At 50.9% G+C, this 14,671-nt stretch overlaps 1 protein-coding gene across 1 annotated transcript in view; it reads left to right on the plus strand.

The window, feature by feature from the left end:
• Nucleotides 1-431: 431 nt before the first annotated feature.
• Grid1 (glutamate ionotropic receptor delta type subunit 1) overlaps nucleotides 432-14,671 on the plus strand; it is a 711,129-nt gene continuing 696,889 nt past the window's right edge. The window contains exons 1-2 of the mRNA XM_027939978.2: nucleotides 432-510; nucleotides 2,684-2,839. Coding sequence (XP_027795779.1) covers nucleotides 432-510; nucleotides 2,684-2,839 — 235 coding nt within the window. The remainder of the gene's footprint in view (nucleotides 511-2,683; nucleotides 2,840-14,671) is intronic.

Here is a 14,671-nt window from a genome sequence, read left to right on the forward strand (position 1 = left end):
GAGGGGGAGGGGAGGGGGCGTCCTCCGCAGTTCGCTCCTCGCCCGGGCTCAGACACACAGCTAGCCCGGAGCCGCCGCGCCGGCCCGGCAGCCGCCACTACCGCCTCTGCCGCCCCCAGAGCCGATCTAGCCGCGGGAAGCACCGCCGCCACCGCCGCGGGCCGCCCCCGCCGCGCGGGCCTGGGCTCCGGCTGCCAGCGCCGCCGCAACCGCCACCGGAGCCGGCGCGGGAGCCCAATCGCGCTGGGCTGGGCTGGGCTGGGCTGGGGCGGGCGCAGGGCGCAGGGGCGGGCGCGCGGGGGAAGACGCACGGGCGGGCTCGGCTCTCCCGGGGAGCGGCCCGGGACTGCACCCGGACCGGCGCCTCCCCGCTCCGCGCTGCCCTCGGCCTCGCCCCGGGCCCGGGCGGATGAGCCGCGCGCCCGGGGGACATGGAAGCGCTGACGCTGTGGCTTCTCCCCTGGATATGCCAGTGCGTTACCGTGCGGGCCGACTCCATCATCCACATCGGTGAGCGCGGCGGGCGGCCGGGCCGAGGCTGGGCGGGGGCCCCAACAGAGCTAGGGGTGCGCGGCGTCCAAACTTGGCGGTTCCCCGGGCAGAGGGGCTCGGCAGGCGGTGCTCCCCCGAAGGGCCGCGCCGCGCCGCCCCGCGGAGGAGCTGTGCAGGGGCCGCGCCGAGCTCCCGTGGGCTTCTTGGTGCTCCCCGGGGCTCCTGTCTCCGCGCGGGGCCCCGCGGCCTCTGATGACACTTAGGGCCGCAGCTGCAGAAAGCACGGGGTTGGACGCACGTCAAGACCCGCGCCCCTGATCGGGCCGTCGGCGGGTTGGGCCCTTCAGCGCAGCTCAGAGCAGCCGGGGCCAAGGGGCGGGCTGGCGGGGGGGGGGGTGCTCGCCAAGTTGGCAGGGCAAGATCAAAGAGGCCGGACCGGAACCATGTGTGACTATGGATGGGTGTTGTCAGCGTGTTTCGCTGTGTGTGCACCTGGTAACGTTTTGGTGTCACTGAGAGAGGGCGTTGGGTGTGTGGGGCCATTTGAGCGTGTGTTGGTGCGAGCACGATGGTCTGTCAGCCTGTTAGAGTGGACACAGTGTCTGTCTGTTTCCCCGGTGTGTGTCTGTATAGCTCTGGGTGTATATGTGGGGGTGTGTGTAATCTGGTTGTGGCGACTGCAGCCCAATCCTGGACAGTCCCAGAGTTTCTCCTGGTCCAAGTCTTGGGGGGCAGTATCCTGGGTGGTTGGATTGAGAGAAGAAGCGTGGGCAGCGGTGTGGGGGGAGCTGAATGGGAAGAGATGGATGGAGGAAGAGAACCCAGAGAAAAGATGAGAGAGCAGAAGAGGAAGGGGCGCTCGTAGGAGGAGTGGGCGGGAGTTGGGAGCAGCACGGCTGAAATCCTGGGAAGTTAGGCCAGGTTGAGGGGCTGACAGCGGTTGCTTTGGGGAAGCCCCTCCGCAGTCGCCTTTCCGGAAGTTGGGAAAGACCAGAAAGCACAGAGAAACTGGGGGTTGGGAGGTGAGAAGGGGAGAATGATGGGACAGAAGGGCGGAAGGTGGAGAGGGGTAGTGAGGGTCTGGGACCTAGCTTGGAGAACTGCAATATCCCTCTCAGGGCTGGGGGGCAAACCTGCTTCCCGCCCTGAAGCGGGCGCGGGTCTCGCAGTCAGCATTGCGGTTTCGGATGTAGAGAAGAACCTAGGAGCAGGGCCTCCCTCCGCCCACTCAACTCTCAGCTCCCGGGGATTACCGGTCAAAACGCTGGGACCTCTGAGACCCTCCGGGCCTGGCTTGGTGGGGTGGGGGTGGGGACTCCGGAGCTGCCCAGGCTGCAGGGCCAGGCTCCGGCGAGTCGCACCGATCTGGACTGCTAGCGCAGGGTGGGCCAAAGCGGCGAAAAGCGCGCAAAGCGCCAGTCGGAGGGCGCCCTGGAGGAACTGTCCGCGGTTCTAGAAGGCCTTTTCAAGAGCGGCTTCTTCTGGGACTCTCCGTTTTGCTAGATCAGAACGTGGAGGGGTCTAGGAGGCATTCCCCTCCCCCCACTCCCTCCGACATACACACAGGAAGAGGAAACGGGAGGGAAGGAGAGCAGGGACACGAGTACCAGTCGCCAGACCGTGTAGCGTCGCGGACATCCAAGTTGCTGGCCATGGAATGCCCTATGCCTAAAGAAGACCCTTTGGTGCAGGAAAGCCAACTGTGGACCTTCTTCGCCCAGCTTCACTAAGCAGGGCACGCACACAGCAGAAAGGAGCCAATTCCATTCAGGGATTGGGGTTGGGGAACTGATCTCCCAGGAACTTTCTGGGATGGGATTTATGTGACCATGTTAGGAGCATTTGAGTACTGCCTTAGGCCATCCCAGATTGGCTGAGTCCATTGAATGGAGCATGGCTGGGACGTGTGGGGCTTTGGTTGTGAGACACGTGTGTAACCTGGTGGCAGCATGTGGGATGTTTATGTGTAACTCATGTCAACTATGTGCACGTGTGCGCTGGGGGAGGGTAAGAGAGCACATCTTGTGTGGATTATGTGGGAGAGCATTAAACTACCCCGTCAAAATGAAACCCCAGACCAAACCTTCCACCACTTGGTAACCTGCGGTCCTGCCAGCACCCTGTTCCAGGGTCAAGGGAGGGTGGGTAGGATTTCTTTCTAAATCTGGTCTTGACCCCTCCTTTCCTCCAGGTGCCATCTTCGAGGAGAACGCAGCCAAGGACGACAGGGTGTTCCAATTGGCTGTATCCGACCTGAGCCTCAACGATGACATCCTGCAGAGTGAGAAGATCACCTACTCCATCAAGGTCATCGAGGCCAACAATCCGTTCCAGGCTGTGCAGGAAGGTGAGTGACCGCTGCGCCCAAGGCTCACTGGGCAGTGGCCTGTGAAGTGGCGCAGCAATGGGGACTGGCAAGGTTGTGACAGGCTGGATTGAGCGGAGCCTCCTGTTCGCCCGGGTGCCACTTGCAGTGTCGAGCCTTCTGGGGCCCAGCAAGGCTATGGTGCTAGGACTGCTCTTTGCTGCGGAAATAGAGTGGAGACTCCGTGCGCACCACTAGCTGGGCTCCTGGAGGGGTTGGGTGGCTCCTTTCCCGCGGGGTAGGCACCTGTGTGCCCTCTTTTCGGCTGCGCCGGCCTGTGGCTCCGGGAGGTCTTTGTTTCTCGATTGTTGGGTGGGCGTGTCTGAGTGCGGGGTACCTGTGTTGCAAACCCATCCGCCCATCTTGGTGGACCTGCGTTTTTCTCGCCTTGAATCAATGAGCCCCCAGCTTCTGCAACCTGCCCTGGTTGCCTTTTCTCGAGCACAACCTGTCTGGCGCCAAGTTTCGCGCCCCATGGCCCCACAGTGCTTTGGCGGGGCTTCTCAGCCTTGCTCCTCCAGGTTTAGAGCAGCTGTTTTCTCTCTTGCTGCTCGCGCGGCGGCGGGCGGAAGCACTGCCGCCTGGGCCGGAGGTGGGCGCTGTTTGCCCAGAAAAGGAGCCGAGCTGGGCCAGGTCCTGCTGCGGGGAAATCCTAGCCCGCGCCTGGGCCATGGTTGTTTGCAGCCGCTGTCACTCCCGGCTCCGTGGCAGGGGCTACAGGTGTGTGGCGAGGGCATTAGCCACAGCATCTTCCTCAGCTTTTTCTTCGTCTTCTTTTCCCTCCCCTCTCTCCTGGCTTGCTGCTTCCGAAACTTGGCTCCTCCCCCCATGCCTGCGGCTTCCTGGGCTTCTGTTTCTACCCCTGACACCTGCCCAGTCTTGGTCCTTATTCTTCCCCTTTGTCTTGCTCCCCACAACCACGTTGGACACTGAGGTCAGCGCCTTGGAGCGCTGAGGATAGAGGGGCACAGCTGGAGGCACAGGATGCAGGGATTGTTTGCAGGAGGAATTGTCAGGGCAGTGGGTGTAGGGCAAAAGTGGGCAGGCTGAGGGGTTCCCAGTTGTTAGCACTGTGTTTCCCAGCACTCTGGGTCCAGTGTTCTCTCTCCTGTTGCCCTGGGGTTATACGTTGGCTGCCAGTTTCCTGGTGCTTGCAAGTATAGAGATAGGGTGACTCAGTAATACATGGATGTGGTCCAGAAGGTCAGAGCTATTGCTATGAAGATCCTTGTGCAGGAGGGTGGTCTTTTGAGAGTCTCCTGTTTCGAGGTATAGCAGTGGAGGGAGAGGTAATAGCTCTTGGGGAAGGGATACCTGGCTTTGAAACTTGAAGGTCCAAGGATGTCTTGAGGTGGCTGTACAAACTTGGAGTCCCAAGTACTGCTTTTGGGATGGTGTTGAATGGGATGAGGCTGGCAGTGCCTACAGTGGAGCTGTCTTCACAGAGCCCCAATCTGGACATCCATAGTCTGATGTCAGCTGAAGCATGGGAAAGAGTGTGTGGTTATGTCCTAACAGTAATTCCTGTCTCTAGATGTCCCTTGCTCCTGGATTTCTTCTTTATGCCTCTATGACAGCTCCTTGCAGGTCCCAGTCTTGGAAACCCTGCCAGTTGTACACATTAGATTTCTTTTTCAAAGAATATTTTTAGTTGTAGATGGACACAACACCTTTATTTTATTTATTTTCGTGTGGTGCTGAGGATCGAACCCAGTGCCTCATATGTACAAGGCAAGTGCTTCACCATTGAGCTACAACCCAGCCCCTACATTAGATTTCTATATTTCTGTTGATATTCCTTGCTTCTGTTCTGCCAGCTATCCTTCTGCAGTGTTGAATGTCTCATGCTTATTCATTTTGCCCCTGAATGATGCCCATCAATCCCCGTCAGCAGCTCACTAGAGATGGAAGGTGATGCTCTTACACGGGCAGATTAACACACATGGATGAAGCATGCAGCTGGTCCCCTGGAGAGGGCATCTCTGTTAAAAGGAACAGCTATCACACAGTTTCAGTTGATTTTGCCATTTGGGATTTGAAAAATCTTGCTGTTGTAGATGTGTCTGCTTTTTTTTTTTAAAAAGGAGTTCCAATCTGGACTTTAGTGTAAAATCTGATTTTTTAACTATTGCCAATTAATGAAACAATTTAAACACCCAGCACAAACAAAACAAAACATAGCTATGGGTTATTTGACCTTCAGGCCCAAATGCAACTTTGTACTGGAGGTAAAGTCTCCAACAAGGGGCCTTTTCAGGTTGATAAACTAGACCCCTTGCTTTTCTGGGTCTCAGTTTCTCTATTTGTATAATTGGAAAAAATGTCTCAGTCTCCCAGGATGGCAGGTTGACACAGTCTCAGAAGGGTATGAGAAATGAGTGATTCTGCACATCTGGAGTTAGGGAGTTAGAGTCTGAGGGCTGGCAATAGTTATTCAGGTAGAGTGATTCTGGCCAGGTGTTGTTGCTAGGCTGCCTGCTGCCCAGAAGGTGGTTAAAGCTGGCATGTGCTTCTACCTTATAAGTTGCAGGAGCAAAAATCGACATAGTTATCCCATGACCTTGCATAGCCCTTGGATGCCTACAAGGGATGGAAGGAGCTAGGCCCTGGAGGGCTTCTGGGAAGGGCAGAGCTAGGCTCAGCAAGCTCCTTTCCCTTTGTCTGGGGCTCAGTGAACAGGTATTCAATTTGCTGAGTATCCTTTTTCTGTATTCTGTGGGATGTTCGTCCATCCCTGGCTTGACCCTTGCTTGATGGTTACCTTCTCTCTTTTCTCTGAGCCTGGACATTCATTGCAGTAGGACATGGATGATAGGCACAGTTTGCGGGGGTGGTGCTGACCAGAGATAAAGAGGCATGGCACCCTGGGGCTCGTATTCTTTGTAGAATGAACAAGCCCCCAGGGACCTCTGGTTGCACCTGGGATTGCAGTGATGCTGCCCAGTTTAGGTCTGAGAGGCAGCCCATGCTGGGATAAGAGCTTGATCCTTGGAGTCCAAGGAGATCTAGCTGAGGTCCTGCTTGCTTCACTGGCTATATGACCCTGGGAGAGTCTTGATTCTACTCTGAGCTTCTGTTTCCCGATCTGTTAAAAGGGAATAATCAAAGTACCCGCCTCATGGGATTATTGTGAGGATTAAATGAGATGAGACATGTATAAACTATCTGCATAAGGCTTTCGGTAGGTGTTCAGTAAACACTAATTCCTTCCCTGTTCCCTGACCCAGCTGTGAATCCATTTCAGTTTCTTTTAAGGCTATTGATATTTCTAGCTACATCATCTCTTAAGCTGGTGAATTCCTTGAGAGGGGGACCCTAAGTGACCTTTTCATTTTTTAGCTTTTACTTTTTCCCCCCAATTATAAAAGAAATGCATTGGTACAGTGAGCATGTGTTACTTTAAAAATGTAAAAGAGAAAGAGGCCAATGCATGCTCATTATATAAAACGTGGAAGGTGCAGGAAGGCACCAAGAAGCAGAGCAAAATTGTCCTGAGTTCTACTACTGCTATTTCCTTCTAATCCTTCCCTCCATTGAATTTTATAAATGCAGAGGGCTCCCATTCTGTTCATTTGCATGGCTTGCTACTTTCATTTACCTTATCATTAGCTTTTTCTGCAACCACTGGGAATTATTTGTAAACATCCCTTTTTCTTCCATATGGTACTAGGGATTAAACTTAGGGCCTCACACAGCTCTATCACTGAGCTACATCCCCAAGCCCCTTTTAAGTTTTGAGACAGTGTCTTGCTAAATTGCCAAGGCAGGCCTCACACTTGTGATCCTCAGAGCTTCGGCAACTGAGTCGCTGGGATTACAGGTGGGCACCCACTTTGCCCAGCTATAAACATTGCTTTCAGTGGCTGCATATGTTTTCCAACATGCAAAAAATGTTTTTTTAAGAAATGGAATAACTTCTGGAGAAAATAAGAAACTCCACTTGGGTGTGTTGGTCCAAAGATTTATATGTAGGATTTCTTCAGATTGGTTTTGCACAAGTGCCTTCCAAACACTACCTTTGAGGAAATTCTTTTATGTAAAAGAATGGATCACATTCAATAAAATATGCATTTGATGCAAGGGTTTAAAATTAGTAAATGATAACAGAAAGGACATTTAAATCTCTAAAATATTGCATCCTAGACTTATCTGGCCAAGTCCATATTAATAATAAGTATGAAAATTTGTCTTCTAGATAAGAGATATTAATTTGTTAAATAGAAAAATTTCATATTGTTTTAAAGTGCTTGCTCAAGTAGAAGATTATATAAGTGCATAAAAGAACTGACTGAACACAAGTCTTCTCTTTTCACAGTATTATCTTTTACTGTGAGTAAAAGATGTGAGTTATTGGGTGTGCTGTAGATATATCTGTCATAGTGTAGAGGGATAACAATTTAAAGAAGAGGCAGGAAAAAAGGAATGTATGTGAGGCAATAATATTCCTTTTAGCTATGATGAGCACAAATGTGTTTTAAGAAGACAAGGTGAGGGCTGGGGATGTAGCTCAGTGGTAGAGAGCTTGCCCAGCATCTGCAAGGCCCTGGGTTTCGACCCCAGCACTACCACCAAAAAGAGAAGAAAACAAGGGAAAAAGGATTCAGGTATAGCTTGTTCTTCACAGAGTGAAATAATGAGATTAAAAAAAAAAAAAAAACTAAACCAAAACAAACAAACAAACAAAAAAAAAAAAAAAAAAGAAACACAACAAACTTGTTGATGCCCATTTCTGAAGGTCTTGGTTAGTTCATATGGGTCACCTCCTAGGTGGTTCCCCTGTCCCTCACTCACCATGCTGGTATCTAGGTCTCAAGCTAGAGTCTCCCTCTGACCTCTGGTGTCTTCTTTCACTTCCATTCAGAATTATCAGTTCCGTTGAGGCCACGCCCTCACAGCCCTGCTGGCAGCCTCACCGAGACACTGTCAAGGGCTCTGAGTGTGATGCTTTTGTCATTGCAAAGAGGCCTCTAGGCCTACTGCCATCGTTCGGTCCACTCAGCTATATTACTTTTCTTTTGGCATTAAAACAAGGTTTACCCCAAATTTAGTTGGGTCAAACAACACCAACTTATTAGCTTAGAGTTCTGCAGTTCAGAAGCCTGACAGAGTCTCACAGGGCTAAAACCAAGTTGTCGTCAGGGCTGGTTTCTTAGGGAGAGCCTAGGAAAAAATTGCTTCCTTGCCTTTTCCAACTTTCAGAGGCAGCAGGACTCTTCAGCCTGGGCCCCCTTCCTCTATCTCCAATGCCCACGGTAGTGGTTGGGTCCATCTGACCTTGCTTAGTCACCAATCACATCTCCTTCTCTCACTCTTCTGCCTCCTTCTTTCAAGAACCCTTGTGATTGTATTGGGTCCACCAAGATAGTCCAGGGTGACTTCCCTGTTTAAGGTTAGTTGCATCCTTTATTTTCTTTTGCCACATAGCCTAACATAGTCATAGTTTGGGGGAATAGGACATGGATGTCTTTGTAGGCCATTATTCTGTCACCACATTGGCATACCCATCTGTGCTCATTGTAGCCAGAGCATGGTGTTACCTTGAACTTTCTTTCTACTTTGATAGTCTTCTGCAGGCTGGCTGCACTCTTGTTTGCTGGGTAGCATCCCCTGGTTTCAGTCAGACCAGCTGTGCCACCATTCCACAAAGCTCATTCTGGAGGTGTCACACTGCGGGCCCAAAAGGCTTCTACATAACTCCTGTGAGTTTCATCTGGGCTCAGATGCTTCTTGTATATAAAGATATTCCTGGAGGAATCTGTTGATGGAATAGCCGAACTATAACTTGGGACCACGATACCAACCCATAGCCTCATTTTCTGCCTGGGAAGATTCTGCAGAGCCTCACTCTCCTGGCTCCCCCATGTGCCCACCTGGGGTCCTTGTTGAGGTCTGTCTTGCTTTGTAGCCCTATGTCTCACAGAAAGGTGCTCTTCTTGGCCCCTCAGGGTCAAGAGATGCTCCAAGCCTGAAGGTGGCTGTGGATGAGGCTCAGGCATGGGTGATCCCTTGCTAGAATTTGGCTGGGCACTGTCTGTTGTAGTCCTGTCTCTGGATTTCCCATAAGCCTATGGCTGAGTAAAGGAATGCCTACAACCTTCCCTCAGCTGCACTGTCAGGGTTCAGGGTTCATCTTAGGGTTACTTCTAAGATGTACACACACACATGCACATACATGCGTGTTAATGCATGAACACCTGTGTACAAATATATGTAGTATACACACTTTCTCAGTTTATAGACTGTGCTCTTGTCCTACCCACCTCCTCTTATTTTGGGTTCAGGAAACTCCGTTCAGTTTTCCCCATCGCCCTCGCCCTGCTCCCCAGATTGAGAGGTGGGGCTTACCTGGCAGTGAGTAGTTGCACCTCATGCCAGGTTTGTGGGTAGGAGACCATGGGTCTGGCCACATATGTCTTTTCTTGTTGCCTCAAGAAACTGTTCTCATTCCATGGGAACCAAGGCCCTTTAACACCCAACCCACCTGAAGCAGCATGCTGGGTCATTTCTCCAGGTTTCTCTTGGAGGTCAGCTCAGACTATCTCTTAGCACTCACAGACACATCTTTGAGGAGCAGGCAGACTAACTTTCCAAATTCTTATAGAGGCCGGGTTGAGAACCCCCAGCTTTGTACCCTCCAGCTTCTGTCCTTCCTCTTCCCTTAAACTTTCACTCCTGTTATAGGATCCAAACTGTTTCTCCCCACAGTTTGGATCTTGAATGTCCCTGAAAGGCCCTGATGTCATCAGTCTGTGGCACTGTTGGGAGATGGTAGAACCTTTAGGGGATGAGCCTAGTGGAAGCAACTTGAGTCATTGAGGGTGTACCCTTGAAGCGAATATTGGGACCCCAACCCCTCCTCTTTCTTTGCTTCCTGGCTACCATGGAGTAAGCACCATTTCTATCATGTGCTCCCATGGTGATGTCCTGTGCTGCCACAGGCCTAAAGTAACAGGCCAACTGACTGAGGTCTGAAACCTCTGAAACCCTGAGCCAAAAGAAACCTTTTTTTTTCTTTTAAGTTGTTTATGTTAGGTATTTTGTCACAGTAAATGAAAGCTAACACAACTCCCTAGAAAATGCTGTCACCTAAAATCACAGAGTGTTGAATCTGCACTACTTTTTCTCAAACATATCTAACCCAGTCTGATCCCTGGATATGATTCTTTTTGGACTTCCTAGCTAGGCTGTGCCCATTTGTCTTTAGTCTTTGGTGTTTTTCCTGCATTTTTCATTGTATCACTCAGGGACTACTAAGTTATACTTCAGTAACAAACAACCCCCAAATTTTAGTGGCTTAATGTGACAGTAGTTTATTTCCTGCCCATGTTGTATGTCCATCATTGGTCAGCTGGAAACCTGGCTCCTTATCATCATTCTGCCTGATCATTGCCAGTTGCTGTTCCAGAGGAAAAGTAGTTTTGCAGGGAGCAGGAGAGTTCAGTTTGGATGTGACCCACATCTCTTCTGCTTACGTGTCTTCAGCCAAAAGGTGTCATGTGAATGCCCAGCCATTCACAAGGTATCCAGGAAGCACAGTCCTACTATGTGACTAGAGGAGAAGGGAGAACTGAAAATGTCTGATGAACAACACCCATGCCTACTTCCTGTTCATGCCAAAACAGGCTTCTTATTTCGTTGGTGATTCCCTAAAACAACAGCAACCAAGAAATGAAATATATAAAACCACTTTATGTTGGGCCAAACCTGTTTCTCCCATCAGTTCTTTTGGTACTCTTATTTACGTGTCTTCTCTGTGTCTTGGGGGTGGCTCCCTGATATGGTGTCAGTCAGGAAGCCTGGGTCCCCAGGCCCGACTGGTTCTCACTTATACTTTTTTTGTGTCTACCAATCTCATGCTTTTTGAACTTGGTCCTGGACAGGCTTGGCTCTCAGGACCCTTGAGCTAGATGTTTCCTAAGCAATGAAGTGAAGAGGCTGGGGTACTTGGGAGTGGGGGTGAAGGATTTGGGGAATGGATATATAATGTAGACTGGGTCTGAGGATATATAATTATAGTTAGGAGAAATAAGTTCAGGAGGTCTGTTGCACAGGGTGGCCAGTATTGTTAATGATGATATATTGGATCTCTGAAAAATGCTTCAGTAGTGGATATTAAGTGCTCCCACTACAAAATGTTAACTGTGTTAGGTAATGTATTGGTTAATTAGCTAGATTTAACAACCCCACAATGCACATATATAACCATTATGTTGTGCATGGTAAATACATACAATTTTGTGTGTCAATAAAGTGAGTTTGGAAAAAAAAAAGATTATTTCCAAGACTGACCATCAGTAGAGCCAGCACCATCATCTGTAGCTGGATGTTGGTGAGTCTGTATTTCCTACAATCTCAGCCCTATGGCCTTATTCCTCTACTGATTTTCCTGACCCTTTGCACCCACTTTCTCACATAGCAGCACTGAGTTGGGGCAGAGACCCCTCATATTTCTGCCGTGGGCTGGCTTGTGACAAATCCTTTCTCTGGGGTGCTGACCTCTCTGTTGGGCATTGGAAGGGGCTAGGTCTGTGCAGTAGTTCATCCTCTGGGTTCTTTAAGTCCTTTTTCTTAGCCTATAAACAGTGAGTTTCCTGGCTGATGGTCATAGGCTGGGAAGAGAAAGGCCCAGAGGTCTCCGTTTTGGAGTTGAAGCACTGGGAGAGTACTAGATGGAGTACTAGCACTGGGGGTGACTAGATGGCCTCCTTCTACTTGTTTTTGGGCCCATGCTGTGGGCAGGCTTCTAGGGGTGAAACCTGGGAGCTGCTAGCTGGGTCCAGGGTAGTCCTCAGTCCAGGCTGTACTTTGTCCATGTGGCCCTGGCCAGTCTCTCTTTCCAGTTTGCCTCCTTCACTCTGGCTTTTGCCAGACCCAAACTGAGGCACCAGACACTGCAGCTGCACCTCTACTTGTCCCCACATCTCTCCCTGCCTCTGTACCTGTTTTCTCCACTTCTGGCCCTTCTCCACAGACAGTGGTGTCCAGGAGCTGAGCAGGGGCGGGTCACTTTCCCTCATACAGACCGGAGGTCTTGTCTCTGCTCTGCTGTGACTCTGGATGGGTATTTCAGTTTCCCTGGATGGCAACACAGGACCATGGAGGGTGGGTTGAGGATATCTAGATATCTAGCTAAGGGCCAGGCGCTGAGTAGCGGCTGGGTAAAGGGGAAGGGATGGCTGTTATATGATTGGCCTCAGTGGTTCCCGAAGGGGCTCTTGGCCTCCCTCTCTTCCTGTCCCTGCTTGGCTGTGTGGGCACACTCCTGCAGCTTCCGCCCCTCTTTGGACAGATGAAGCTTGTGGCTTGGAGTTTAGCCCTGGCCTTTCTGGGTGTCTCAGGAGAGCAGGGAAGGAGGTTGGTATTGACGATGTGGCTCATATGGAGGCTGCTCAGAGCCATCTGTGCAGTCTGGGGCTCTGGGCACCTGTGGCCTGTCACTGCATGGTATTTTAATCCTGCACACTCCAACTTCACAGAATGGCCCAAATCTAACTGTCCTGGCCTAGTCCCCTGAGACCTGACCACCTATTTGATGGAAAGGGGTCAGGCAGGTCTGGGTTTGATTCCTAATTTTGTGACTGATTAGCTGTGTGGTCCTGAAAAGATCACTTCTCTCGGAGCCTGAGTCTTAATGTCTGTGAATTGGTACTAACTCAGCCTGGCCTGGACAGCTGGCTCCTGCTCCCGATGGTGCTTGTCTTGCTTGGTGCAAAAGCAGACACTTGGGGTCTTGCCTGGTTCAGCTCCTGTACTGGAGAAGTGGGCTTTCTCTTATCTTTTCATAGGCGAGCTCGGAGGCATGGTGAGCAAGAGAGGGGCCATGCTCTGGTCTCTGGTTTGGGCTCTGGGCCCCTAACCTCTGAAACCTCTGTGCTGCACTTGTTTCAATGGTGCCCCATCTCTGGTACCAGATGCTGAAATTGCTCTGACTTGACTTGGTTTATGCCTCCTTCCCTGTCATGGCTTTAAACATCAAATGCTGCTCTCCTCAGTTGTGGGTGGCTCCAGCCTCTCTTCCCTGATTATCTCCCAGGGTACCTGCCCTCACTTGTCTCTCCCACAGGACTCTGGTAGCCTAAACAATCCAGTCCTGCATGTTCTCAGTCTGGGGCTAGCACTCTAAGGGTGGTTCTTTCCTGATCACAGAGTCCTGGACTGGAGTTGGCCCAGGAATGGCTGATGGGGGCCTTGCTCTGCATGAGAACCCAAACCTCAGCTCACAGCTTCTCCTGGGCACCTTGTAAAGATGTTCAAGGGCCAATGTTCAGCACTGCATGGCCGGTAGCACTGAGTTGGTGCTCACAGGCCACCTGTTGCCCTTGTTCCCAGAGATAGGCAGGCTGGACAGTGACATGTCCAGGGGGTTGGTGATGTGATGGGCAGTGCAGAAGGAGGTAGGACTGTTTAGGAGGGATGAATAAGGTCCTTGGGATCTGGGCAGAGCTTCCTTGTGTTGTGGTGTGTGTGTGTGTGTGTGTGTGTGTGTGTGTGTAAGTACATGCACACATGAGGGGCACTGCTACAGATTCTCATGCTACCTGGGCACCTTCAGCAGCCCCTCTTCTAGGGGCTGCTTGGAGCTCCACTAGCCCTCTCACTTGTCATCCTCTTTCTGGAGCTTTCTGAAGTCTCAGTTCAGGTGTGTCATCCCCAAGGATCCTTTTCAGAGTGCAGGTCAGCAAGGGCATGGAGTTCTGATGTCCAGAGCCGAGAGGGCTTTGCAAAGCCAAGGCTGGGTTGAGGGAAGGTCTAAAGGTACTATGTACAGAATAGTTGTTCCCCAAAATCCATTCACTGAGGCCCTGACTCCCAATATGATGGCATTTGGGATGGGGCCTGGGTAAAAATTAGGTTTAGAAGAGGTTATGAGGGTGGGGCCCTCGTATGGGATTAGTGTCCTTACAAGAAGAGACACCAAAGAGCTTGCTCTCTCTCTTTCTGCCGCGGGAAGACATAGTGAGAAGGTGGCCATGAACAAGCCAGGAAGAGAGCCCTCCCCAGGAACTGACTGTGCTGACACCTTGATCATGGACTTCTAGCCTTCAGAACTGTGAGAATACATTTATGCTGTTTAAGGCACTCGGCTTATGGCCTTTTGTTATAGCAGACCCAGCTGGCTAAGACAGAAGGGGAAAGGCCTGTGGAGAACCTGGCCTGGGCCTAGACCTAACCCAAGGAGTACAGGCCAGTCCTGCCCTTCCAGGGCCTTAGTGCACGAATCCCTCAAATCAGGCACTTGGACCAGAAGATCTTTGGAGTTGAAGATCTGTGTGCCTCTGAGGATGAATGATTCTCATCTCTGACAGATCTTGACGTTGATCCCAGATTGTCTCTGTCCTATACCTTTAAGGGCTTAAAGACAGTTGTGTGCCCGTCAAAGAATTTTCAGGCTATACATTCTGGAGCTTGTTTTTCTTTTTTTTTTTCCCTGTTCTCTTTTGTATACATGCCTTTTTGTCAGTGCCCCTCTTAACACACTGTGCCTCTGATGTCTCTTCATGAGAACTTACCTTGCTGAGTCTCAGTGTTCTTGCCTATAAAATGGGGAAGATGGTGCTTCTCTTAATATGTTGTCTTAAGGACCAAACAAAGTAATGAACATGAAGAACTCAGCCTGTGCCTGGCTCCAAGGAGGTGCTCGGTAAGGAGGTTATTTTCCTCATAATGTCGTCTGACCAGTGCAGAGGAATGGAGATGGTCACTGCTCATTCTGGATGCTCTGCTGACACTCAGAAAGCCCAAGTGGACACTGGCTGTCATTGTCGTCTTCTGCTGTGACTCTGGAACCTTTTCTCAAGAGAGGGGGATGCATCA

This window comes from Marmota flaviventris, chromosome 4 (assembly GCF_047511675.1).
Source record: "Marmota flaviventris isolate mMarFla1 chromosome 4, mMarFla1.hap1, whole genome shotgun sequence".
In the NCBI taxonomy this organism is placed as follows: domain Eukaryota; kingdom Metazoa; phylum Chordata; class Mammalia; order Rodentia; family Sciuridae; genus Marmota; species Marmota flaviventris.